Genomic DNA, 27,005 nt, shown 5'->3' on the forward strand with positions numbered 1-27,005 from the left:
TCAGGGACCTAGCTGTGTCGGGGCCCCACCTGCTGCCCAAGACGCCCATTACCAATGGTGCTGGCACAGGGCTGTTTCCAGAATGGACTCCTTCTGACTGAAATGTGCTCTGTCCCTGGCAGTGCAGTGGGGGCGTCCAGACACAGGAAACTGAGTCTGATTAGAGACTTAGATGAAAACCCCAGCAACTCAGATCAGGGAAGTTGGCAAGACTTTCCCTCCCAGGAAAGCCTCTTATAGACTCTGACCTCAATCCTCTTAGGTCTACACATTGAGCCTTTATGTCCAGGAACATGATGAAAGGACAAGCTTCCTAGTGGCGTCACGTGAGACCAAAACAAGACTCAGCACCCACAGGGTATGAAATGCTACACGGAGAGTTGATAAACACCACTCACCAGAAAATAAAATCCACAGATTGCCGAATCCAAACACATTTTAACAAATAGCAGAAAAACGAAAGGAAAATAGCACAGATACAGGTTAGATTGCATACAGGTGGGGAAATTCTCCAATTATTTCATTAAATCAGAATAATCTAAGTAAAAGCACATTCTCGAATGTATGAAACCTCCCTATCTGCTATGACCGCATGTATGAATATACGCATTAGTCAGCATCGTAACTAAGCACAAATCTAAGAGTCTGTGTGTCTTTTATCTAGACCTTGAGAAGGTGGCTCCTTGTGGGGTTTTCCTGTTAACGTACCGTTGATTCCATGCCAAAGGGATAAAAATGTGAGAAGCAGATCCTACTCAGCATTTTTAGTTTGGTCAAAACAATACCATAATTTAAATTTGTGGTCAGAGGCAGTCATTTTAAGGTACATGGGAATGTAAAGTTCTAGCTTACCCATTCTAGGCATCTAAGGGGGAAAAAATTAACCTTCATTAACTATCTCATGAATTTGAAATGTTTACCAAATCAGACAAACTCTGGGCATCAGATACAAGATCTTCTACAAAGAGAAGAATTCACTACTAAGCAAATCAATATTGTATTATTTAAGGAAAATACATCTCAAAACACTTTAGGAGCACCATGCTGGCTGCAAAATTAATCGTCTTATTAGAAATAATTCAGACTCTGCGTGATTAAAGCACATAGACCCCCTAGGGCCCTTAGCGTTGCCCACACAATGCTATCTGGGGCTGCAAGTTAAAGGAGGAAGTTTCTGGATGATGATTCTCTTCACAGAGCATTTTACTGTGCAGATGAGCCTGTCCTACAGGTCTGGGTCAGTGATGCTTTCTGGGTAATTGATGCTGTGCACCCCACCGGCAACACTGAGGACACAAGGCGCTGAGCAGAAGTGGGGATGAAAACAGGGAATAAACCCCTGAAATCCTCTGTGGTCCGGAAGCACTTGCCCGGAAACTCACTCAACATCTAAGGCTACTACATATCTAAGCTGTTTCTCAAAGACTAGAGGGAGAGGTTGGTTCCCCAGGGTTGGGTTAGTAAATTCATACGGCCCCTTACCCTTCTTTGCCAATTTCTCCAACCTTCAGGGCTTCAACAAGAGGCTCTTTACCTAGTTTGGTCAAATTCATTTTGGTCTCGAGAGTCATCAGAAAGGACCCATTGTAGGACATTTCCAAATCGATCCAGAGTCCTGGAGAAATGGTGAAAAAACAGAAGTTTTTTTTTTCACCCCAGAAAAACATGGCTATAGATGACAGTATAAAAATATGTATTTTAAAGTATCGAAGTAGGTATCACATTGAAAATCGGTAGATTTATATCGCTTGACTACCCAAGAGGTCCTCCTGGAAAGGGTTCAAGCGTTTGTCAACTTGCCAACACGTAAATATCCATTAAAACGGTGAGCTCACTGCACCTGTGAGTGCTGGAGGCGTCCTGTTCTCTGGATTCATTCTCACATGTAGTAGGAAAATACACTCCCACCAGGAGGATGGCTTGACCCAGGGTGAAGCCAGGACAAGGCCTGCTGATTCCCAGCCAGTTATGAGGCAGAAGAGAGGTGCGGAGACCTCACTGAATGCAGGGCTATTCTTTAAAGACGTGTGTGAGAACCACTGCCTTCAAATGATCTCATGGTGGGGGAATGGGGCACAGGAAATGCTTCAGACTGAGCTCAGTATGATAAGGAGAGGGACAAACATCGTTAGCACCCTTTTCTTTCTGGAAATTGCTTAGCAATGCACAAAAGTCACATTCAAGCCCCAGAATTACCTGGATAAAGTAGGGTAGCCTCTTGGTAACTTAGTTTAAAACTCCATTCTTGGAGTGCCTGGGTGGCTCAGTGGGTTAAGCCTCTGCCTTTGGCTCAGGTCATGATTTCAGCGTCCTGGGATGGAGCCCCGAGTCAGGCTCTCTGCTCAGCAGGGAGCCTGCTTCCCCCTCTCTCTCTGCCTAACTCTCTGCCTACTTGTGTGCTCTCTCTCTCTAATAAATAAATAAAATCCTTAAAAACAAAACAAAACAAAACCAAAAACGCTGTTCTTTACAAAAGACACCAGTGTCAGTGAGCTCGTATGTAAGAGGTTCTCAGCCTTGTGGAATTGCACTGGGATGGGCCACCGACAGAAGTGGCCACTGACCAGAAGGCCACAATGCCATCAGGGACCATCACCCGACCTTCCACACCAGGACTCTGGGGTTTGGGGGTAGAACATGCTATGCCGTGAGTGTTCAGACTCAGGGTTCCATAACACTTCACGGACTTTCAATCAACGTGGGATCCCTCAAGTGGGTGTTTAAATGTTTATCAACTTTATAGATCCTCATAAGATGCATGACAACATCGAAAAGGAAGCAGGAAACTAATTTAAAACCATCGTTGACACACAGCAGGATTTTCAAGCAATTACAGTAAATAACCAATCCCCCATTTGGCCACTGTTTCAGATGAAAGCTCTGCTTCACCTCAAGAGGCACTAATGGTGTAATTCCTCACTAAAGGCGGAATGAGTCCCATTTTGTTTTCAACAAAATTCTTTTTATCATAATTGAAGGTAATTGTTTTCCACAAATGATATTAAGTGATATGCAGCTCAATGCGACTGTCTTGTTGGTAGCAGCTCACAAAACTGCTTTATTTCTTGCTTAAATTAATAAAAAGTCATCAATTAGCTTGCTCTTCAAAGGTACTCTTACTAGAAACAAAGGGTATATCGGTTTTAATGAAGAAAGTCACCAATCACTTCCGGTGGAAAGGGAACAGGGCAAAGGCTAGATACGAACAGGCTTTAAACTCAATATAGATAGAACATCAGTAAAGAAGATACTTATTGGGGCGCCTGGGTGGCTCAGTTGGAAGTGCAGGAAACTGCTGATCTCAGGGTCATGAGTTTGAGCCTCACATTTAGTAGAGATTATTAAAAAATAATAAGTAGGGGCGCCTGGATGACTCAGTGGGTTAAGCCTCTGCCTTCAGCTTAGGGTCCTGGGATCAAAGCCCACAGTGGGCTCTCTGCTCAGCGGGGAGCCTGCCTACCGCTCCCCACCCTCCTACTTGTCATCTCTTTATCTCTGTCAAATAAATTTTTAAAACCTTTAAAAAAAAAAAAAAAGAAGATACTTGTTACTGTAGAATATCTCCACCTTTTTTTAACTTAAGAATCGATGGGCTCCGACTACCTGGCCGCTGTCTGTATTCAGAAATAACTTCTGAAAATCCTGGTCAGGTTTCTAATAAATATTAATAGTATATAGTGCCTTTGAGGATTGTTCTAATAAAGGCACCAGAATTTTACTTCTTTTCAAGTAGGTGGTTTTGTTTGTCTGTTTTTTAAATGAGGGGACAAGGCCATGGCTTAGGGCGCTGCTGGCTTATACCCCGGTAACTGCGACACCCCCCAGGGACGTGTGGGCCAGCGTCCCCTCTGCCAGGAGCTGAGGGGAGGCAGGCAGAGGAAAGGGGCATGTGGAGCGCTGTCACTCGGACCAGCGCTTGAGCTCCACTGGATGTTTCTAGACCTCTGTTCACCAGCCTTCTCATGAGCACAAGAGGGACTATACTGCCTCTTCAGGGGGAGGGCTGGGTCCTCACTTCCCTCACTCTGCTGTCACCAGCCCACTTCCTTGCCTTCAGGACTCTCTGTGCCCACCTAGCTTCCTGCTGTTGCCATGGTAGAGGGGAACCAGACCACAGGAGGCCGCTGGGCCAAGGGGGCACCGGGCAGGCAGAGAGCCCTGTTTGGGCTGGGGAAGGCACGAAGCATGCACCCTCTGACCAAGCCTCTGCGTGAGGAACGGGGTCTGATGTATATCATTGTAAGCGTCCCAACAAACCCACCCCCATGGCCTTGTTCCGCCCCGGTTCTCAGCAAGAATCGGAAGAAATCAAGAATGGCTTGACAACTTTTGAAAACAGATCTAAACTGCAACCATTCCAACAAATTATTTTACTATGACACGCTTGCATTTAGATGAGGGTAAGTAGACTATTTTAGCATTAGGTGCAAAGAAAAACTTGCTTCTGTGACAATGATTCAGCGAGCCAAAGAGCACCCCAAAAACCCTGCAGTACACACAACCTTGCGCTGAGACCGAGCGGTTATGTAACGGGTGAGTCAGGAGGCACCTGCCTGTGGGACCGAAAGATGAGATTCACAGCTCCTGGGGAGGCTGTCTTCCCATTGCGGACAAGCACGTCAACAGTGTGAGGACGGGGACACACGCGGCTCCACGAGTGGTGTCCGAGCTCGGACCGAGCTGACTGTGGCTCGTCTATGTGAACGTGGTCCCAGAGGTTTTTCTTTTATGCTCCTGACAAATGTTAAGACTCTTTTGTGAGGCATTTCATTTGAAAAGCTGCTTTCTGTAACCATCTGCTCTTGGTAGCGCTCAAGGACAAAAACTAGAAGTTGAGCGGGATAATTTTTTAAGCCACTCAACAGGAGGAAGGCCGTCAGTGCACACAGAGGTTTTCCAGAAAGACCATGAAGACAGAGGGTCTCAGTGAGTCTGCTGGGGCTGCCGTAACAGCTTACACAACAGGCATTTTTTTCTCCCAGCTCTGGAGGCTGGAAGTCCAAGATCAAGGTGCTGGCCAACTCAGTTCCTAGTGAGAGCTTTCTTTCCTGGCTTACAGAAGGTCACCTTCTCACTGTGTCGTCCTCACGTGGCAGACAGACACAGCCTGCTGACGTCTGCTCCTAAAACCCATCATCACGACCCCTCCCTCAGGAACTCATCTAAACCTAGTCACCCCTCGAAGCCCAGGTACCACCATGTTATAGGTTAGGGCTTCAACATCTGAGCTCAGGTTGGGGGACGGAGGGATGTTGAGTCCCTAACAGACTCCCCCCTCCTCCCCAACACACACACACACACACACACACACACACACACACACACACACACACGAGGTGAAGAGTGGCAGCTGATTACCACCAAGTCTCTATGAAACCAGCACATCATATGGCAACATGGGGCACACTCTGACAAAGACAAAGATTTTCATGCCAGGATCTTTGAGGAGCTCAGATGGCGGTTTTTCCACTCCTCAGCTTAGGGCAGGATTGGTTACCATCATCGCCACTCCGAGGGAGACTGCAGCAGAAGTTACAGCCTGCTCCACCAAAATGTTCCTTGAGTTCTCAGGGCAAGACATCCGAGCAAACCCTGAGGTAAATCCCCACCCTCAGGCACCTGATGCTCGAAGACGAATAAAGATGGCGGGGGCCACCTGGGGCAGACTGACCATGGCGCCAGGAGAGATGAGCATGCCCTAGTGTGCGTCACCAGGGACAACTAGACTAAGGGTCCCTCAGCCTTCCCTGGTGTTCTATTTGATAGATGCTGCGGCCTCAGGAACAGTCCAACTATGGCCCCACAAACCTAATAATTTCACTCAGGAGCCAACTGCTTTATTACCACTAAAATAGCAAAAAGGCATCCGTCTCACTGGAGTGGGCTTAACAGGGTACCTGCCGCTTAGATGGGGTAAGAGAACCCACAGCTTTGCCCGTCTGAGCTGGGCCCTTATCCGCTCCTCCATTTCTCTCTAATTGTAACTATTACTGGTTGATTTTTCACTTTGAGAGGCAACATTTGGCATCCAAAGAACAAACTTCTTAAAATGGAACATTTAATAATATATGACCAAGAACAGATGTTGGGAGTTAGAGGTTCTGGGAAAAGCATACCAGTGATTGTCTTGTTCCTGGTGCCATCCTGCTCGCTCATGTACCCCAGAAAACTAGCAATCCTTGTATGACAATGTGTCTTTCAGGAGAGATGCCATTCTGTCTGTCTGAACTGTTCTCAGAAACAGCTCCACGTCTCAAGACTGATTTAGTTGCAAATCAAGAGTCCCCCTCATGCACCCCAAGTTCCCCCAAAATAGCATTTTTCTCCTTTTCCGTGAAAAAAGTCCTTTCCCTTTCTGCAACATGATCTGGTTAGATTGTGTGGGCCCGCTCTGTCAGCACGGAGCCCCACTGTCTGGCCCTGTCACGGGGCTCAGCCCTGGGCTGCTGCTCTCCTATTTGCTCTTTAAAAGGGCCCAGTGGAAGGAATGGGCAGGTCCCAGTGGTTCCAGTTTTCTGCAATACTCAGTGGCAAAATCCCTTCAGCCTCAGCACTGGATAAAGACACGAGGCACTAAAGGATAAGATCCAAAAGACAAGTCATTGATGGGGGACACCATCAGTCACGCCAAGCATGTCTCTGAAAGCAGACCAGGTTCCTGTTCCTGTGGGACATGGTACTCCTGCCACAGAAGCCAAGACCTTTGTCAAAACCCAGGCTGTTACTTGGGTATCTTGAAACGGGGTATAATCAGCACAGCACTCTGTCTGTGGGAGACGCTCAGTGTCTATCTGCAGACCCACAACCGTGCACCAAACGTCCTGAAGACTAAAGGAACTGATCTGAACCCGAGGGGTCGCAGCACACACCTGTGGTGCATCCCGACACTGGCTGACATGCTGCACGCACTGCTCGGACTCCCCTGGGCGTCTGCGCCCACTGTGCCCCCACACACGGCCTCAGTCAGAGGTGCGCATGGAGCGAGCAGGGCTCAGAGATGAGGCACGAGGCGTGCAGCCAGTTTCCAAGGGACAGATCTTCTCTATCTCTCAGCCACCTGCCTCTGGTGGGGAGTGAACCGCCCCTGGGAAAGGCGGTCATTCAACCTGCGACACCAGCTGTGTGTCCTGGGACTCAGACAGGCCCCTGGTGGCCAAAAGGTGATTTCAGAACTACAGACATCACTCCTTTTAGTGGCAAGGCCTCAACACCTGAGAATGGCCTTTTTCTTTCCATTTATTCCTATAAAATGGGTCAAATGGGCACCGGAGCCGCCCACATTCTAAAGTCTCCAGGGGCAATAGCGCAGGGGCCACAATGGGTGGTAAAAGTAACAGAAGCCAGCACTTATCACACGGGGCTTCTAGGAGCCTCCACACACTCACTCATTCAGTCCTCAGACCAGCCTAGCTTACCGAGTCCTAGTCTCCTCCATGGAGAGAGAGGTTAGCGGGGTGGACAGAACCTGCCCCAGTCCCCAGAGCCCTGAATCCCAAAGCCTGGCCCTAGAGCTACGCTCAGAACCACAGCTCATTCCTCATCCCAAGGATGGAGTGATCCAGCCAGCTCGCCCGGATAGCCACCCTCCTCCAATTCCCCAGCCATGTGCCTCCAAAAAACTGCACAAGTGAGGAAACAAGAAAGAAAAGAAAGGGGTGTGTTTGTGCATGGCGGGGGAGGGATTCCCCCAGGAGGTGCCCCCTCCTAGTGCTATGGGAGCCTTATTCTACGGGTCCCCCGCAAGGTAAGCTCTGCTTCCCAGCATCAGTTTTAGCCAATCACTGTTGATTTTCATTTCCTTCAAAGAAAAGTTTACCTTAGAGCAATGGAATCCAAAACAGAACATTTCCTTTACGTTTATTTCTGTTTTAACTACCACATGCATCCTTTGTTGACTTGGAGAAACCAAATTTGATCAAACTTTTAAAAGCCACAGGCTTTATGTCTTTTATCACTCCTTTCGTAACATTTCTTCCCTTGTTACATAAGCAGGCAGATGTCTAAAACTTGCCCTGAAAGGAGTGAAATAAGCCTCAAATGGATTAAAAACTGGCAAAGCTTTGATCTGCGTAGTGAAATGTCTTGCTCCAGAGGAAGAGGAAAGAGATTTAGGCATTTGGTGAATTTCCCTCAAAGCCTGACAAAGCTGCCCTGGGAGTCTGCAGAGTTCAAAGCTACAGGGGACACTTGTGAGATGCGGCAAAGCCCAGCTGTGGCTTCTTTCTTGCTGGAAATTTCTACTAATTCAACAAAGGACAGAGATAAGAAACTGCCAACACATTAGGAAATAGAGCATGTCCACATGTTATTTACTTTCCTTAAGCCTGACTCTGTGGAGGTGCATGTTAGCTGATCATTTACCAGCTCGTTACAAGTCAATCCCTAAAGAGGCAAAGAACAAAGGGGAGCCCAGAGCCCGCCAGAGCCAGAGGAAGAAAGGCAGGCAGACCCTTGCATACAGATGAGGTGGAGATCCTAGCCAGGTACTCAACACATAAATAATGCATCTTTTAAAACTTCACATGCGGTTAAAAGAACTCTGGCTAAACCATTTGCAGATTATCTTTTCTAGATTTACTCTCCGAGCACCAGAAATTCACCAAATCCAGGAGCTCACAGATTTATCAAAGTGTAGACAGGATCCAGGGGTTACAGGTGACCTCAACCTGCAGATATTGGACTTTTGGATTTGTAAATAGCACTCTGGTCTATTTCTGAAATCCACGGAATGCTAAAAACACAGAAATACGGGCTTGCTGTCAGCTGATATATCGCTAAGGAGATAATCAGAGCTGCTAATTGTAGGGCTAGGAAAAAAATCTCTGTATTTACATCAAACACAGAAAATGATTTCACTAAGTATGATTTAAGAGCTATCCAACGCAGCCATACAGAGACAAAAGTAGACACTGCAGTCTATAAATTTATAAAGAACACTTACTTCAAAACAAACGTCACTCTTAGAAAGTTGTAAGTATTTCCTCCCCTACCTTTTGAGGAATGACGTTCCAGTTTAGGCGGAAAGAGGTACATGGGGAAAGGAATACTTTAAAAAAGAAGTCGAACGCTTCCACGATGGGGAGATTTTCCTGACTGTTCTTGGACTATTCTGGCCTGTCTGGCCCATGGCTCTTTTCACCCCACTCCTCTGTATAAAATTTTCCATAATGGTCCTTTTAAAACTACGTGCCACAAAATACACGTAAATCTTCACATCATAATTTACTTAAACTCAATACATCCTAATCAACTCTTCTTGCCCCAACCCACCAGAGTAGGTATAAATACTTTGTCAGGAGAGGGTCTTCAAAATCAAACTTGAGCACCTTCTCCCAGCAGAGAGCTCTACTCTCAAAATACTGCTGACAACATCTGTCTTCATTTCTTAAACATGTCCTGAGCACCTACTAGGTGTGGGAAGGAAGGCAAGATGTAAAACATGAAGGTCAAAGAACCTGCAACCTAGAAGCTGGGACAAGGTAAAGGCGTGAACGCGGATGGAGCAGTAGCAGCTCCTGGTGAGAGATGAGGACTGTGGGGGGCGCACACACGAGGCCACGAGGGACGGGGGCTATTTTCTGAATCACACAAGAGCCCGGCCCCGTCAACGGGCACATGAGCATGTTTGGACTGGGGCAGGACTGGCAGGGATCTGAGAGACTAGAAGAATTAGGAGGGGGATCTATTCCTGATCTGCTGCCCATCAGTTGAAGGCTGTGACTGTTCCCAACAAAAGATAATCAACATAAGACAGATGGTTAAATTGTCCCCGACCCCTTCCCAACACAAAGCTTCGGTGATCCACCTGCAGTGATGGAGACATTTCGACCTGTGCACAAACAGTCAGTTCTCTGCTCGAGTTACCTTGGTGATCAACGTAAGGCTTGAAGGCCTGAAGGATTTTTGGCACAGCCACCCCCATGTCAAGTTCCGTCAGAGTTAGTTCATTCATAAAGTAGGGGAGCTGGAGGAGAGAAGGAAACAATGAATGAGACGTTCGTAACCGGTCAATGTTAGAATTCAGCATCCGCTCAGGAAGAGTCAAGGTCAAGGTTTTGGGGACACATTCACTTAACTGAAACTTATTGAGCATGTGTTACATATTAGGCATCATCCTACAGAGAGAACTGTGGGCAATCAGGCAAGGTCCTTGTTCTCACGTTTTTTGTTTTTTTTTTTTAAAGATTTATTTATTTATTTGATAGACAAAGATCACAAGTAGGCAGAGAGGCAGGAGGAAGCAGGCTCCCTGCGGTGCAGAGCCTGATGCGGGGCTCGATCCAAGGACCCTGGGATCATGACCTGAGCCGAGGGCAGAGGTTTTAACCCACTGAGCCACCCAGGCGCCCCATCTCGCGGGGTTTTTGTTGGAGAGGCAGAAATGGATAAATAAACAGATAGATTTATTTGTAATCTTATTTATTATAAATAAGTAAATAAATAAATAAGATAAATAGATAACTTGAGAGAGTGATTAGTGTTCCAGAGAGTGAGCCAAGTGCTGGGACAGAGGGAGCCGGGGTGTAGGGCGGGGTGGCTATTTTGGCCAAGAGGTCAGTAAAGGCTTCAGTGAAGAATGCCGTTGCTGGGGGACCTGACTGAGGAGGCAGAGCCGGCCATCCTGGTCAGGTTAACAATGCCCGGAGCTGACCAGAGTGTGTGGAGCAGTGAACCCCTCTTAGACGCTCAGTGAGGAGTTCAGAAATTGCTACAGCCTGTCTGACAGGCAAACTCACAATATTTATTTCAATCTTTGGGGAAAAAAGAGAATCACATCCCTTGACCCGGTGCTGGACATTTTCTGTTTGCCCCTGGCCTAGATATGAGTTCCCCTGAGAGGCTAGTTTGTGCGAACCACACGGATGGGCTCTCCCGCCCTCTGGCTTGTGGCTTGGCCAATGGGAAACACCAATGGGCAGGGAAGATGGGAGGTAATGCGGAGGGGTGTTGTCAGGTAGTTGTCCCCTCCCTCTGTTGAAGCCCATGGCTCCTGTCACTTAGGCAACCAACCTCTCCACGCGGCTGTGCTGCCCCAAGGTCTGGTAACTCCTTCCCACTTTTGCCCCTACAGGGAGTACTAACAGCTCCCAGTGCCGCCAGCTTTGGTCCTACCCCATCAGTTTCTCTACATTGGCCCACACATTTATAAATCTTTCCTTAATGAACTCTCCTCTCAGGTGACGCCACTTGAGAGTAACATCTGTTTCTTGCTGCGACCCCCAACTAATACAGTGTCGTAGGAATTGCTCTAAAGGAAATAACTTGAGTATTAATATCATGCTTAGAAATTTCTTCTTTGCCTCAAGACTACAGAATTAATTCATCTGTTTCTTTCACCTGCATTTAGGTATGTGTATATATTGTTATTTTTTTAAACCTGTGGCCCATTCCCCATTTCAGTGTAAGATATAGTTACAGCTCCACCTTAATTTTTTTTTTCCCGCAATGGCTTGTCAGGCATCTTACTGAACACCCAATACTTTCCCTACTAACCTGCAGCAGTGTCCTTAAATGTGAGATTCCCATGACACCGGCACCTGTAATGACACCCTGTTTTTCTACCAGCATCAAACTGCTTTTTTAAAATAAATATACACTGAACATTTCCCATAAAACGAGGCAGCATTTAGCCAGGCATGGATTTAATGCCTATTGTGGCTGGAGCTCTTTGGTTGTCAAAGGCATACACTTTGACAATTTGCCAGAGAACTCCCTCTCTGCTTTTCTGCAGGGGTGGGTCGGTCAAAGTTACAATGTCTGTGATGAACAGAACGTGACCAAAGACAGTACTCAAATGCACAATGTGAATTGGTAGTTGCTGGGTTTGGAAAACCTTTTTCTAAGGTATCAATGTTACATGGTGGCTGGCCTCCCAATCAGCCCACAGAATGTTACTTGGCCAAAAATGTAGCCAAATTCTTGCACCCTTGCCCCAGACTGTCTATTAGTATCACTTGATACGAAGTCAGGGGCCTGCTGGGTTCCTATGGGAACAGGAGTGTGACACTGAGCAAAGGGGGTGAATGCCGTGATGGCATTCCCGGAGCCCTGTGCCACCTCCCAGCCCTCCCATCCTGCACCCTGTGGGCCCTACCAGGGCAGAGGAGGGACCTGAGACAAAGAAGAGATGAGGAACCCGGGACTGGGACAGACTCAGCTGGGCTGGGCTGAGCTCTAATCATCAGTAGGTAGAACAAGGGCCTGCTTCCTACTTCTTCCCCTGGGGGCCCAATTCCAAAATTCTGGAATTAAGCACCTTTCCCCTCCAAATCACAACTGATTTGAATCAAAACTCTCAGGACCAGGCCATAGTCTGGTCCGTCTCCTTCCTACTCTGCAGGGAAAGGCAACAAAAGGTCACTCCTGCTCTTTTCAACCAGAAATTCTCTTCTTCCCATCCAAAGGTACCACAGTAAGACGAGAACCCACTGCCTGTTCTTTAACCTCCTGAGTGAACCCAGTTGGACACGCAGGTGTATAGAACATTCTCAGGTTGGTGGGGGTACCTGCTGGAAGCTGTCTGCAGTCGTAACATTTGCTGACACAGGGCACAAGAGGCCCTGACGACTGATGGCCCCAAAGAGGTGTTGGGAGGGACTGGCTGAGGCCAGGAATGTACTTGCTGTGGGGGCAGAAACTCAGCTTGTTTTAAACCATCCCTGGGCATCAGATACACACACAGCTCTGCTCTTTCACACCATGAGTCACTGTCACATGTGAGGGTGACAATCTGAGACTGCAGGGCAAGGCCAGCAAAGAGTTCTCCGTATGTCAGGACTTCAGGGAAAACCAGGAGACAGGGGAGATCTTTGTCAGAGCGGACAGCTCAGGCTCCTCCGGCCATTCTGGCTCTTGGACTGGCCATTAGCCAACACTCACTACTAGGTTTCCTTCTTCCCAGAATACTTGGCTCTTAGTGATAATAAGAGTCTTTTTGGCAGGGGTGGTGGTGGGTTGAGAACTAGAGTAACAGCATGCTACCTATCTCTTCATTCCATTACATCCAGGGTCTCCTCTGGACTCGCAGGGCACTGAGGTCAGGGTGGAGGTGTGAGCCTGGTGACGGAGGGAGCGCAGCCCACTCCTGGATCCAGGCCACTTGTCTCCATCCCCACCTTCTAGCACTTCTGACCTCTGTTCTAAGTCTGCAAACTGAAAAGCTCACAAGCCAGCAAAGGGGGAGAAGAAGAAAAGCTTCCTCTGGGATGAAAGAAGCCACCATTCTCCAAGATGGCAGAGGTTCCATGGGCTTCCAACACCCGAGGGAAGCACGACATGCTGCCCTACCCCTGTCGGTTTTGAAATGTGTGTAACACGAACAGGAGTATCCCATCTGGAGTTGAGGTGCACCCTGCTTTCTGCCTCCCCCTGCCAGGACCCCCAGCCCTCATGCTCAGGGAAGGGCCTGCAGCAGTCTTTGGGAAGAGAGGAGTGCCAACCCTGCTTGTGTGTTTTGACCCAGGAATTCATCAAGCTCTCCATCTTTTTCCAGAAAGGGGGAGGCGGTGAAGTGTGCCCCAGCTCGGCTACTTGTCTGTGAACAGAGGAGGGTCACTGCTGCTTCCTGACCCCCCGCCCCCGCCGGACCTGGCTAGTAGAGTGCATTCTACCCTCGATCTACCTGAAAACAACAGGCTGACTCGTGTCAATAGAACCCTCCCAAATCTTTGCCCCAAATTCTGCCTCAAAATCTGCTCTACCAGCTCAGAGCACAGACTCTCCTCTTCATCAGGGGTTAAGAAAAAGATGACACCGGTCTGCAGCTGGCAGATAGAGCTTGCCAGAGCTTGACTGAGCCCTAAGGGGTTGGGTTTGTCACCCAAAGGAATGACAAAGCCACATCGAAGCTCCTTCATGCCCATATTTTCCTTCTAATGTAGTTTTCCCTTAGCTCACAGTTTCCTAACCTGGAGACCTTGAACCCTCTGAAGTCATGGGCAAAATTCTGCATCACTGTGCATTTTTCTAGGGAAAGGATCCATTTGTTTCTGTGTCTCAAAGGTATCTATGACCCAGAAAGATCCATGGATTTAAGCTGCTGACTGTGCAACTTCATCTGGGGATCAAAGGAACTCTTCCTTGGCTGGGTCTTTCCTGGGTCAAAAACTTACTTCTACCTAACCTACTGAGGTCTCTGGGTTGGCAGAGGTGATACTAAATGTGTCATTTAGTGGCAATCGTGAGGGATATTTATGCAGTTTAAACTTACTTCCAAGTGGGCTTGATCAGCACCAGGACTGTTGTTTTTCAGCAAAGACACAGCCCAAAATAAAATACCATCTGGCCAGAAGTAAAGGTCGGGCCCAGACACATTTAGAGTGCCGTGCTAACTTTCCCGCTTTGAGAGCGAGCACAACTTGAGAAAGAGGTCTGGAGTCTGGCACTTTCCTCAGCATAGATGTTGCGGCCCCCAGACTGTGAGGCTGGGTGGGCTCCTGAAGTACACTTTAAGTTCCTTACTCATTTCAAGATAATAGAGGTCTATGTGAGCTACAAGAGCTCCCACTGTCCCAAACCAGATTCTGGATTATCACCGAGAATGGCTAACGACGAGGGCAACACCAAGGAAAAAGTAAACAGGAACACTCATGAGTCCCCAGGTACAGTGAGTCATACGGCCAAGGTCACAGCTCAGGTATGTTATTGTTCTCATGTTATATGCTTTTCACTTAGGATATAATGATACAAAACTTCTAAATCAAGACATGTGAGGAACCGGAAATCTCTTATGTGGAAAACGATACCTTTATTTTGCTGAGTTTCATTTGGATTTTCTTAGACACCAGATCAGACCAATATTTCTCTCCTAAGAAGTCCCAAAACATTCTTCCGAGCAAGGCGTTCACCCAGGCTTCCTGTTCTTCCTCCTCAGAGGGCGGGGCCTCTGGCAACTGGCAGGAGAAAGGAACCAAAATTAGCTGGAAAGCAACTGGAGAACAAGACAGGTGCTTATTTTTACAAAGTCGCTGAAGGTCCCTCCCCACAGAGAGGGGCGCCCACGGCAGATGTATTCCTTCCCTACAAATTACCAGTCTCATGTTATGTCAGTGAATAGAAAAAGGGAGAAACAAAAGCCATCACCCCAGATAAAAACTCCTCTTTGTTTTCTTTTCTTGCTAGTCGTCCTGTGATGGAGCTAGTATTTCACACAATTAGCTCAACCAGATTGCCCTGCCTCCCAAATGAGCTTGGGATTCATGGCACTTCTGATTCATGGCACCTCTGATCAAATGTCTGCCTCTCTTTCTTCCAAGTCCCTGGACATGCAAGGGTCAGGCTGGTCCTCCCGGGGCGGCCCCAAAGCCTCCCGTGGCCAGGACTCTTATGGTCAGCTGTGAACTCACAACCTTCCGGGGCGAGGGGCAGGGGCTACTTAAAAATACAGGTGCCTGGGCCCTACAGCCAGAGACACTAATTTAAGTGGGTATCAAAATTCCCAGAAGCGCTCTCACAGATGTCATGAACAGGTGAGATTGCGAACTGCAGCCTCAGATTAGAGAGAACCTGTTCCCAGGAATTCTGAAAATTCCTGTAGCTGTTCTCCCCAGTCCCAGCCCAGTGACATCCCCCGGGGCCTCCCCTCCACCGGGGACAATCTGTCTTAAACATCTAGCATGGCCAGTGTGAGCAAACTACGTTAGTCTCTGATTTCCCAGGTTACTCATCAGATGAGGGATTCTTGCCTGCAGAGGGCCCTGCGGGGTGAAGCAGGAGACAGAAGTGGGCACTGAGGGCCGCTGAGGGGAGGGCAAGCCAGCTGGCAGCGCGGGGAATGCCTGCTGACCGCCACCGTGGGTCACCGCTGCTGCCGCTGGCCCCGTGCCAGGCCCTGCAAGAAGACCGCTTCCCAGGCTGCTGGTTTCCATCTTACGATACCCCAGAAAGACGGAACCGTGACTTCTATTTTAGGGATGAGGAAATGGACTTGGAACCATGCAGTGTCCTGCCTGAGGCCCCTGGTTCATCAGCACAGCCTGACTCAAAGCCTCCTTCTCCCTGATCTCCACCTGCTCTGTCCTGAGGGAGGAATGAGGTGGCGGTGGGATAAGCACCTGGTGTGACAGACCTTTCCTTATGCCGAGGTCTCTAATTAGACTTAGTCCTCACAGAAACAATTAGCCTTGGAAAGCAAGGACCAAACAAACAAACAAACCTAGAAAAGCAGAAATCAACGAATTGTTTACCCTTTCTCTTCCTTCTGGTGGTTTGTACAAATGCAACTACCCTGCCCTCATGGGCTGCCTGGAGCCGTAACACACATCAGACACCCTTGTCATCTCCACACTTTGTAAGAGTGTGCTCGTGCCTACGCACTCTCTGGTGGGCAGCCGTGTGCCCAGGCCAGGGGGACTGTACCCAGGTGGCCTGGTGCTCATGGACTTGACCCTCGGAGATTTGATGACTTCCAAGTACCCCAAAGGTCTATGGCACATTCCCGTGTGTGATTTTTCTGAAGCCTGGAGTTTGAAGGTCTGAAGCGGTCGCTGAGCTTGCGCCAGGGCTCCTGGACTGCCCAGCACCCACCTGTCCACTAGTCTTGTCAGAGCATGCGCTGTCTCTCCCTTTGGGGGTCTGGGAATTTGCCTGTGGTTTTTAATCTAACGTTATCCCGTGTAAGGGGAGATATTTTATGTTCTAGGAGCCCTTCAAATTCAGGTATTTTCATAGGTCTCCCTTATGAATGTTGGGGAGTCTCTTTATTTCTTTTCTTTTCTTTTTTTTTTTTAAAAGATTTTATTTATTTGACAGACAGAGATCACAAGTAGGCAGAGAGGCAGGCAGAGAAAGAGGAGGGAGCAGACTCTCCGCTGAGCAGAGAGCCTGATGCGGGGCTCGATTCCAGGACCCTGGGATCATGACCCGAGCTGAAGGCAGAGGCTTTAACCACTGACCCACCCAGGCGCCCCTGGGGAGTCTCTTTAAAAAAAAAATTAAACTCCGGTTTAAAAAACAATACATGTTGGTCATTCCATTTCAAAAGACACGACTCTCCCTCACTCATTTCAATGGCTCTACAGCACCTCTGTGCTCCCTAGTGCTGTACTATCTTTCAATATTAACCAAGACTTTTAAGATTTTATTTTTAAGCAATCTCTACACCCAACGTGCAGCTCAAAGTCACAACCCTGAGATCAAGAGTCGCATGCCTCCCCCCGACGCAGCCCGCCAGGTGTCCCCCACCCAAACGCTTCTATCACCAGGTCCCGGATACAAGAGCAGATGTCTGGGATCATTGGGCACTTGGTCATGCCACAGGCGGTACGTGTTTCTCAGACTCACTTTTCTCTCTGTCTGAACATCTGCACCCCACCCTCCGAGGGGATGTGGTCTAGTTTCTGAGGTTATAGTCTTGGAGTCTATCACATCACATCTGATGGTCTACACAGTCTTCTGAGTAAACAAACACCCATCCAAGGACAATGCTCTCCTCCCCCAGGTAGTTCGGTAGTGCCAAGCTGTGGCCACACAAAACAGCGCGTGTCTTGCTTTGATCTGGAGGTGACCCAAGAAAATCGGTCACTTTCCCCTCTCAAGAGTCTACCCTCTATTAACCTTTCTTTACAAACCCGGATATTCACAGCAAGCAGGTTGAGCACAAAATAGCAAGAAACAAAGGCTATTTCACAATTTATGTCCAAGCCAAAGACATATGATGTGGAAACACATTTCTGAAATAACTGACAAGCAGGTTGTTTTTTCTTTTCAACAGTTCCTTCTACAGGCTTCTCTCCACAGACTTGTTGGGAACAAAGAAAAAACCCAAGAGCAGCAGAACACTAACAATGCATCAAAGCAGCTTTATGAACAAAATCTGGATTCACTGGGCTACTAGAAAGAACTCACTTCCAATGAGTGTCATAAAAATTTGAGAGCTTGAAGAATAAATATGCCTACGTTTCCTACCACTGCCATTTGCCTGCAGGAAGGAATGTGAGAAGAATATTCATTTCACCCTTTCAACTATACAGATCCATTTAGATAGGGTACCTTTCTCAAAATGACTTCCAAAAGAAGGTGTAGAGAGTCCGACAGCCTGAAGCTGAAGGAGGCTATTATGACTGTCTGAGTAGATCTTGGGGTAAGTTTAGGAAAAGCTAACCTCCAGAGGAAAGTACAAATTTACTTAATTTTTTGGTGTAATCTTTCCTGCAACAAATGTGGTACCAGGGTTCCACAAAGGACTGCTGGGTCCAGGAGAAGGCACAACGGAAGCCCCGTCCCCCAGGTCTGTTCCCTGTTTCCCCAAATATAAAAACAGTATGTATTTATTGCAAGAAATACCCATAATCCCACTATCCAAATATAATACATATAACATTTTCCTCTATTTACCATCAGTCTTTTCTCAATGTATACATACAGAACTTGAAAAAAAATAAAGTTGGATCACATTAACATAGTTTTGTATCTTTTTTATAGCTTTATGGAAATATAGTTTACATAACACACAATTCACCCATTTAAAGAGTACAATCTATGGTTTTTATCATATTCACAGAGTTGTGAAGCCATCATCAACTTTAGAACATTTGAATTACCCCCCAAAGAAACCTTGTATCCCTTAGCAGTTACCTGCCACTCTTCCCCAACTCCATCCCTGCCACAACCGTCCCTACCCCCACCACCAGGTGCCTACCAGCCTCAGGCAAACTAATTTATCCCTGAAAATGCACCTAGTCTAGACATTTCATATAAATGGAATCATACAGGGTGCCTGTGTGGCTCAGTGGGTTAAGCCTCTGCCTTCAGCTCAGGTCATGATCTCAGGGTCCTGGGATCGAGCCCCGAATCAGGCTTTCTGCTCAGCAGGGAGCCTGCTTCTCCCTCTCTCTGCCTGCCTCTCTGCCTACTTGTGATCTCTCTCTCTGTCAAATAAATAAATAAAATCTTTTTAAAAAAATGGAATCATACAAGATGTATTCTTTTGGGACTGACTTCTCTCATAAGCATAACGTTCTCAAGATTTAGCCATGCTGTAGCAGGTGTTGGTACACTATTCCTTTTCATTGCAGAATAACATTCTATCCTGTGGATATACCACACTTTATCCACTCATGACGGACGTTTCAGTAGCTTCCACTTTTGACTACTGTGAATAATGCCGCCATGAACATTTGTGTACAAATTTTTGGGCAGAAGTAGGTTTCCACTTCTCTTGGCCAGACACCTACAGGGGGAGCTGCTAGATTGAATAGCTGTGTTTACTTTGAGGAACCACCAAAGTGTATTCCATGGCAGCGGCATCATTCTGCATTCCCACTGCCAACACACAAAGCTTTCTCCACATCCTAATACTTGCTATTACCTCTTTTATTCTAGCCATCGTAGTGGTTGTGAAGTGGTATCTCATTACAGTTTTGATTGCATTTCCTGGATGAGTAACGACTGAGTATCTTTTCTAGGCTTATGGACCGACCATCTGTAGGTCTTCTTTGGAGAAATGTCTGTTCAAATCCTTTGTCCATTTCTTTTTTTTTTTTTTTAAGATTTTATTTATTTATTTGACACTGAGGGAGAGAGAGAGAGTGCATAAGAAGGGGGAGTGGTGCTCAGAGGGAGGAGGAGAAGCAGGCTCCCCACTAAGCAGGGAGCCCAATGAAGGGCTTGATCCTAGGGCCCTGGGATCATGACTAGAGCTGAAGGCAGACACTTAACGGACTGAGCCACACAGGTGCTCCCCTTTGCCCATTTCTCAATAGGGTCATTTACCTTTTTATTACTCAGTTTTAAGAATCCTTTGTTTATTCTAAGTACTAGTATACAAGATAAATGATTTGCAGAAATTTTCTCCCATTTTGCGGGTTGTCTTTTCACTATCTTAATGATATTGTTTGTAGTATAAAAGTTTTTCATTTGGATGAAATCTATTTTATCTTTTTAAAATTCTTTTGGTTGCATGTACTTTTGGGTGTCTTAACTAAGAAAGCTTTACCTAAGCTCAAATCACAGAGATTGACACCCAAGTTTTCTTCGTTTTATAGTTTTAGCTCCTACACTGAGGTCTATGATCCTTTTGAGTTAATTTTTGTGTACGGTGTGAGGTAGGGGTCCAACTTCATTCTTTTGCCATGTGGATACCAGTCGTTCCAGCACCACTTGTTGAAGACTATTCTCTCCCTCCCCCTCCCTGCTCCTTGAATTGCCTTGGCACTCTATTCTGGATCCTTTCTAAAATGTTAGCTTAAATTGGCTCTATGGCTTCATATTTTTTACTCACTGTACGAGGAGCACTTTCCAAGTCTACTTTTAAATGTTTGAAAAGGTGACTTTGCTCAGGAAAGGGAAAGCCTTGGAAAACCACTCTGCCAATTAAGATTTCCTGGTTTCTATTTGATGCCTATTTGCTTTCTTAGGGTTCTCATGTCCTGATAACTGCAAACAGGGAGTAATATCTCGTGATCCAGTTTATGGGTAACAAGATAATTAACCAGAAATAATGAAGTCAGAACTCTCCAAACCTGGGAAGCCTACATTATCTCTAAACGTTTAGGGTCTTCCCTGGATAAAGAGCGTGGGAAGTGTGTGGCACAATCAGAGTATCAGGGTCTTGCACCTGCCTGGGGCACAGACACAGCCCAGCCCCACCGATGGTCCTCTCTCCTAGCCAGGCCACTTCGGGGCATAGGGAGCTAGCAGCCTCCCTGGCCTCACACCCCTAAGCAAATCTTCAGGCAGCCTGTGCGGTGTCCCTTCCTGAGGTGACCACACTAGGGGTAATACTATGCAACCTTTAGACATTTTTAAAAAGAGAGTTTCCTTTAAAAATATATATATTTTTTATTTAAATTCAATTAGTTAACATATAGTGTTTGAAACTTATAGTGTTTTAAACTTTTGAATGTATATGTTTGAAACTTATAGTTTCAAAAGACAGTCTCCTTATTTTCTTATTTTCTAAATTACTATTAAAATCTCCTCCTCTAACCAAGAAGACTACCTTGACAAGACAATAAAGCTCTGGTCTATTCCGCCAGCCTCACGGTCTCTCAACTATTCTGAAGGGTGAGAAAATGGTGCCAATACCATAGGGGTTTGGGGATTCGGGGGCTTGCACAGCCTGTGGCAGTGGGACAAAGCAGTCACAAGGGCAAGTCAGGGCTCAGTGACCAGTCACTGAGCACTAAACATCTGGAGAATAAGGCCCTTCCTCCAAAATAGTGATTTTATAATTCCAATTTTGAGCTCCAAAAGTGGTTTCCATATGCAGAATCCCCTGAATATGTTTTTAATTATTATAATAATAATCACCAAAATTATTTCAGCATTGTTTAACACAAACCTTGTCTGCATTTACTAATTGTATCCTGGATGTTTTTAACATCAGTTTGGCTCCTGTGCACCAGTGGCCCCATTCTCTTCCAAACCTAGTTTAGCACTGGGTGACATGCGAGAAAGGAGGCCCAGTGGGCAGAAGCTGCCATGAGACTTGGGAGCCCTCAGGGTAAGCGATGCTTTGACCATGGCCTACAAGAGGCAGCAGCAGGGGGAGAGAGGGGAGAGGAGAAGCTGAGACAAGGGCTAAAGCTGTGTCCCAAGCTCCCTCTGGGTGAGCTCTGGCTGGTGGCCAACACTGACGGTGGGACAGTGTCACTTGAAGAGATGTCAGAGGTTCATTTGTGTCTCTGAGCCCTTTGAGTTTCTCTTGGACTTATGATATCAGAGGTGATATGGACTCTAAGAAATAACCTGGCCCAGTCTTTGGCAGGAAGGATCAATACTACTGACCGCATCCAAAGGGTCCACATTTGGTGACCCCATGGAGAAACAGGCACTCTTACTACTGGTGGGAATGAACACTGGTGCAACCCTTACAGAAGGGAATGTGATAATACCTAACAAATACCTAACCTTGAGGGGCACCTGGGTGGCTCAGTGAGTTAAGCCTCTGCCTTCGGCTCAGGTCATGATCCCAGGGGTCTGGGATCGAGTCCTGCATTGGGTTCTCTGCGCAGCAGGGAGCCTGCTTCTCCTCATCTCTCTCTCTGTCTGTCTCTCTGCCTATTTGTGATCTTTCTCTCTGTCAAATAAATAAATAAAATCTTAAAAAAAAAAAAACAAATACCTAACCTTGAAAATATACTGCCAATGGCACAAAAATACAAGTTCACAAATTATTCACTGCACCATTATTTGTTATTGGAAAATACTAGAAACCTAGATGTCCATATGAAAGAGAGAATGAATATACTATGAAACATTTGTACAATGGAGCAAGTTTGGCAGCTGTTTAAAAACAAGAGGAGGAAGAGGCCTCTATGAACTGATGTGGAGTGATTTCCAGAATGTACTAGGAAGCTTAAAAAGTAATGTTCAAAAGAGGATCCATAATATGCTATCATTTGACTAAGACAGAAGGGAAAATAAAGGCAGAAATTATAAACCCAAGACTAAGGAGACTGGCTTACTTCAGGGGTGTGAGTGGGAATGGAATGGAAGAATAGAAGAAATAGGGTAGGAGAGACAGCCCTTTTCTGAGAACGTCTTTGTCCAGCTTTGATCTCTGCAACCACATTAATGTTTCACATGCACAAAACATAACCAGTTAAAAATGGAGGGAGAAGGTCCTCGTGTGCTCAAACAGCAAAGTTAATAAGAAATAAAATTAGTTAAGAACTGCCTTAAAGTGTGAAAAGTAATCAAAATAGAAAGGAAACTGTAGCAGATATTCCATTCCAAAAACAGTGACACGATATTTCCCACCCTAAATGCTCTTCCAAGAATTTGCTACTTTCTCAGCAAGGAGAACCTCTGCCCCTCCCCGAACCTGGGAAGGTGTGCTGACTGCTCTAATAGAGCCTGACGGAAGTGACGTCACTTTACTTCCGAGACTAGGTCATAAAAGGTGCTACGGTGTCCGCCTGGCTCTTTCTCGAGGGAGACTTAGCTGAAGGAAGCCCAGGCCACGTGGAGAAGTGAGCTCCCAGCCAGCAACCAGCATCTATCTGTGTGCCGGCCCCGGGAGTGAGGCATCGTGGGAGCAGCTCCTCCAGCCCCCCAGCCCCACCCCGTGGAGCCTCCTCGGCTAACACCGTATGGAGCAGACAGAAGCCTTTACTGGCAAGCCTGGTCAAGTTACAAACGGGTAAGCAAAATGAGTAGCTGGTAGGCTTTTAGGCCACCACTTCTGGGGCTGTTACGCAGTAATAGTTAACTGTAACACACGCCCGTACCTTAGTCAAGACCATCTCAAGCAGCAGACCACCCCTGAGAGCCAGGACATGGCCCACACATGCTTCACGCCAAGTAGATGCAGGAGCCCAGCACCAGACCTCAGGCACCTTCTTCCGAAGCCCCCTTTCGAAGCACACGGTTCTGGCTTTCCGGTTTCCTAGCCCACACAGACTAGAGTGGTTACATATGGGGGAGGGGGATAAGCACTCAAGGAGAAGCAACTAGAAGGACATATACCAACAGTTGCCAGCTGACCATCGAGAGAAACTATGCAGAATTTGCAGCCTGGGGCGGCTCAGATGGCCTCTGACCTCAAGCAGGCCTGCATGACCGACAAGCCTGAATTTCTGTTTGTTTTGTTAAGTCCTTAAATTATCAAGATTAAATCCTCTCTGTCTATTCTGCCTAAGGGGGTCAGGAAATGCAATGTGGTTTTTAAAGATTTTCGTCAGACTTAGAAAAGGAAAAACATGTTTTGGTGCTTAAAGAGGTAAATGCCAAGGACTCAGAAAGGACGTTTGCACTAGAGAAGCCCCTGGGTGACAGGGATGCTGGCTTGAGGGGCTGGGTTATGGGCCACTGGGGCCTCCCAGCCCCTCCTGGGGCTTCCAGAAACTCCAGCGTTGCTCCGACAAGCACATGCCACACATACTGAGGACATGCTATTCTAAAACATGGGGTTTTTTTCATATTTTTAACTTAAGGAACTCTTTTAAAGAGCAAGCATTTCAGGAAATACACTAGTCTACTTGGCTCCTCCTGATTTCCCTCAATGTGATGAGAGTCCAGACAGCTGACAACCCAGGGAGAGAAGGGGTTTGGGGCAGGGGGATTCACGGGTGGTAAACAGGACATTCCCAGAATAGTTTGGTACTACCCGACTCCAGCCTAGAGAAAGGCCTACTTCCCACCCTAGTTGGTAACTTAGGTCAGAGGGTGGAGGCAGTGGGGAAGGGGTCAGCAGAAGCAGAGGGTCTCTTTGGGCCTGACCAAGTCTGCTGGATGAGGGTTCGGGACCTTCTCCCCACTGGAGAGGATCAACGGAATGAATCAAAGCCCGCAACGGGTTAACAGCACAAGGAAGGCACCCAGTGCTTCCCATTAAGAGCAGAGGTACAGCCACTGGAAGAGGCCAGACACTCCACTAGGGAACTGGCTTTGTATGCATGGGCTGGCCCCATGCTAAGAGGACGAGTGTGGTAGCGGCAGGCGGCCTGACGGGCCGCACAGCTTCCAAATGCCCACCAAAATGTCAGCGGCGGCAGCTGGGGGCCTGCGAGTGTCCACTGGTTTTACACATGCCACCACTTGGCAACTGTGAAATTAAGCTACTTAACCCGTGTGAACCTGCTTCTCCACCGACAGAGTGGAGAGAAGAGCATCTCGTCTGCAAGGCTGCCGAAGGGGGCAGAGGCATTCTGCGACAGGGCCTCACGGAGGCTGGCACAAGGCAGCTTAGTTATCTCACTGCAGATGATGCTGAGTGCGCGGCCAGCTGGTTACGCTGTGGGAAGAATGCTCGTGGCAAATCTTCAAAAGCCCTGGACATTGCTAATGAGTCTGCGAATTTGAGAATACAAAGGTAACTCGGGAATCAGGCCTCTATTACGAACGATTCTGAGAACTTTCCCACTGACTGCCCACTTGCTCGGGTCAAAGGTTAGGAGTGATCTTTGGCCCCTCTGGCTCACTCACGCCCTACACATAATTCACCAGCAGATCCAGCCACTCCCCTCCGACACAGATCCTGAGCCGTTCTCACCACCTGCTGCTGACCCTCATCACAGCCCCATCGCCCATGGCCGGAAGCGCCCCCCACCCCCTCTCTTCCTCCTGCCCACTCTCCACAGACAGTCACTTTTAGACTTAAATAGATCAACATGACTCCCTGCTCAAAACCCTCCCACTGCTTCCCCTCTTCCTCAGAACTGACCCATGAGGCCCCGCTCTCTGTCCCCTGCTCACCGTCACCATACCAGCTTCATTGTGGTTCCTTGAATATTCCAACTACATCCTTGCCTTGGGGTCTTGGCACTTGCTGGTCCCCTCACCTGGAAGGCTCCTCTCATACCCCCACACCCTCCACGGCTCACTTCCTCACTTTGGTCAGATCTCTGTGCAAACGTCACCTCTTCAAGGAGGCCCTCCTTGACCACCATTCTAAAACAGCAGTCTGGCCACCTTTCACCCTCTCTTACTTGGCTTTAATCCTTGCCACTACCAGCTGTTTTATTTCTTTCTGTCTCCCTGTTGAGAGCACAAGCTCCCTGAGGGCAAGGCCCCTTGTCTGTCTTGTTCATTACTGTGTCCCCAGTGCCTAGGGCAGGGCCTGGTACACAGGAAGCACTCGAAGTGCTTCTGTAGGCAGAAAGGAGTTTGAGTAGAAAAGCAGAAAAGCCGCAGCCCAGGCAGCCAGCTTTACCTTCTTCCCAGTCGTGGGGCTGCTCTCCGCACTCTGCACTGGGCTCCTTTGGGGGCTTCGGTTTTCTTGGGGGACACACCTGGCCATGTACACGCTGTAGTCCAGAAGCATCTTCTGCCGCACGCCGCCCACCAGCTCCTTCTGCTTCGGCTGGGACATGATCTCCTCCACGCTGCCTTTGCTGCTGCTGCGGCTGTGGGTCAGGTGCCCCGAGGGGCTGCTGTGCCTGCTGTGCGAGGGCAGGACCCCTGCAGCAGAGAGGGGCCGACTGTTAGGACACAAAGTCAATGGAACATCAAACAAACTTCACTGGGCTAAGTTGACACCCAATGAAAATGCTTACAAACGATTGTTTAAGAAAATAAGGTTATAGGGGCGCCTGGGTGGCTCAGTGGGTTAAAGCCTCTGCCTTCGGCTCGGGTCATGGTCCCAGGGTCCTGGAATCAAGCCCCGCATTGGGCTCTCTGCTCGATGGGGGACCTGATTCCTCCTCTCTCTCTGCCTGCCTCTCTGCCTACTTGTGATCTCTGTCTGTCAAATAAATAAATAAAAATCTTTTTAAAAAAATAAAAAGAAAAAAGAAAAAGAAAATAAGGTTATATTATAAAGGTACTTCCTATCTTTTCCCTAGAAGGGAAAAATACCCTCCCTTCTAATAATAGCTCATTTTTTAGAACAGTTTTTAGTCTTCTCTAAGATAATTCGGAGGAACTGAAAGCCATGAAGTCCATGTGGTAAGTAAGTACCTTTTTTTTTCCTGGTGATCACTTAGGGTCAAATACGGAGCTGCCACACCCCCAGACAAATGGAAAACGGGCAGAAAGCTAACTGTTCACCCACAGCTCACAGCAATTCCAGACCTGTCATCTTTCATTCAAAAAAGGTTTTTATCAAGCACTTTCTCTGGGCCAATTCCACATGAAAAGAAGAATGAGACATAATCCCTGCCCTTGAATTTGGGCACCTACGCAAATAAATCCCAGCTCTGTAAAATAACCATTGTAACTGAAGCGTGACTGAAGGGCTTTCAGGGCCGAAAGGAGGAGGTGCTCTCTCTGCCCAAGAGAGCCCCAGGACTGACTTCCACAGGTCGTGTCCTCCAGGCTGCCTCTCAGAGAAACAGCTGGCATTTTCCTGGTACAGGTGGTGGGGGGGGGAGAGAACATTCTAGGTAGAGGGAGGAACATATGCAAAAAGCGATGACAGGGGAACGCTGGATGTCTGGTTCAGTGAAGGCCCAAGTGGGCTACATGGGGCAGAAGGGACAGGAAATGAGCAGAGGCTCATTCATCAGTACAAATTTGGGGAGTCAGGAGACCAGAGGACTCTGCATTTCTGTGGTGATCTGGGGCTTGGAGAACCCTGTTCGGGGCCAGGAGCTTGAGAACACTAGCCTGATATGCTGTCCTGA

At 47.5% G+C, this 27,005-nt stretch overlaps 2 protein-coding genes and 1 long non-coding RNA gene across 5 annotated transcripts in view; 1 reads left to right on the forward strand and 2 right to left on the reverse strand.

Moving 5' to 3' along the window:
• TACO1 (translational activator of cytochrome c oxidase I) overlaps positions 1-27,005 on the forward strand; it is a 742,329-nt gene that overhangs the window by 435,269 nt on the left and 280,055 nt on the right. The window lies entirely within an intron of this gene.
• Positions 1-27,005, reverse strand: part of TEX2 (testis expressed 2) — a 105,505-nt gene that overhangs the window by 11,771 nt on the left and 66,729 nt on the right. For all 3 annotated transcript variants that reach the window (XM_082706640.1, XM_082706639.1, XM_082706638.1), the window contains 4 exons: positions 25,595-25,842; positions 14,745-14,891; positions 9,865-9,964; positions 1,483-1,615 (listed from right to left, as the gene is read on the reverse strand). In XM_082706640.1, coding sequence (XP_082562766.1) covers positions 1,483-1,615; positions 9,865-9,964; positions 14,745-14,891; positions 25,595-25,842 — 628 coding nt within the window. The remainder of the gene's footprint in view (positions 1-1,482; positions 1,616-9,864; positions 9,965-14,744; positions 14,892-25,594; positions 25,843-27,005) is intronic.
• LOC309851428 lies at positions 21,177-23,468 on the reverse strand. Its single transcript, XR_014304773.1, has 2 exons — positions 22,064-23,468; positions 21,177-21,844 (listed from the first exon to the last, which is right to left on the reverse strand). It is a non-coding gene; the product is annotated as an uncharacterized lncRNA (long non-coding RNA).

Source organism: Mustela nivalis (assembly GCF_964662115.1).
Source record: "Mustela nivalis genome assembly, chromosome: 17".
NCBI lineage: Eukaryota > Metazoa > Chordata > Mammalia > Carnivora > Mustelidae > Mustela > Mustela nivalis.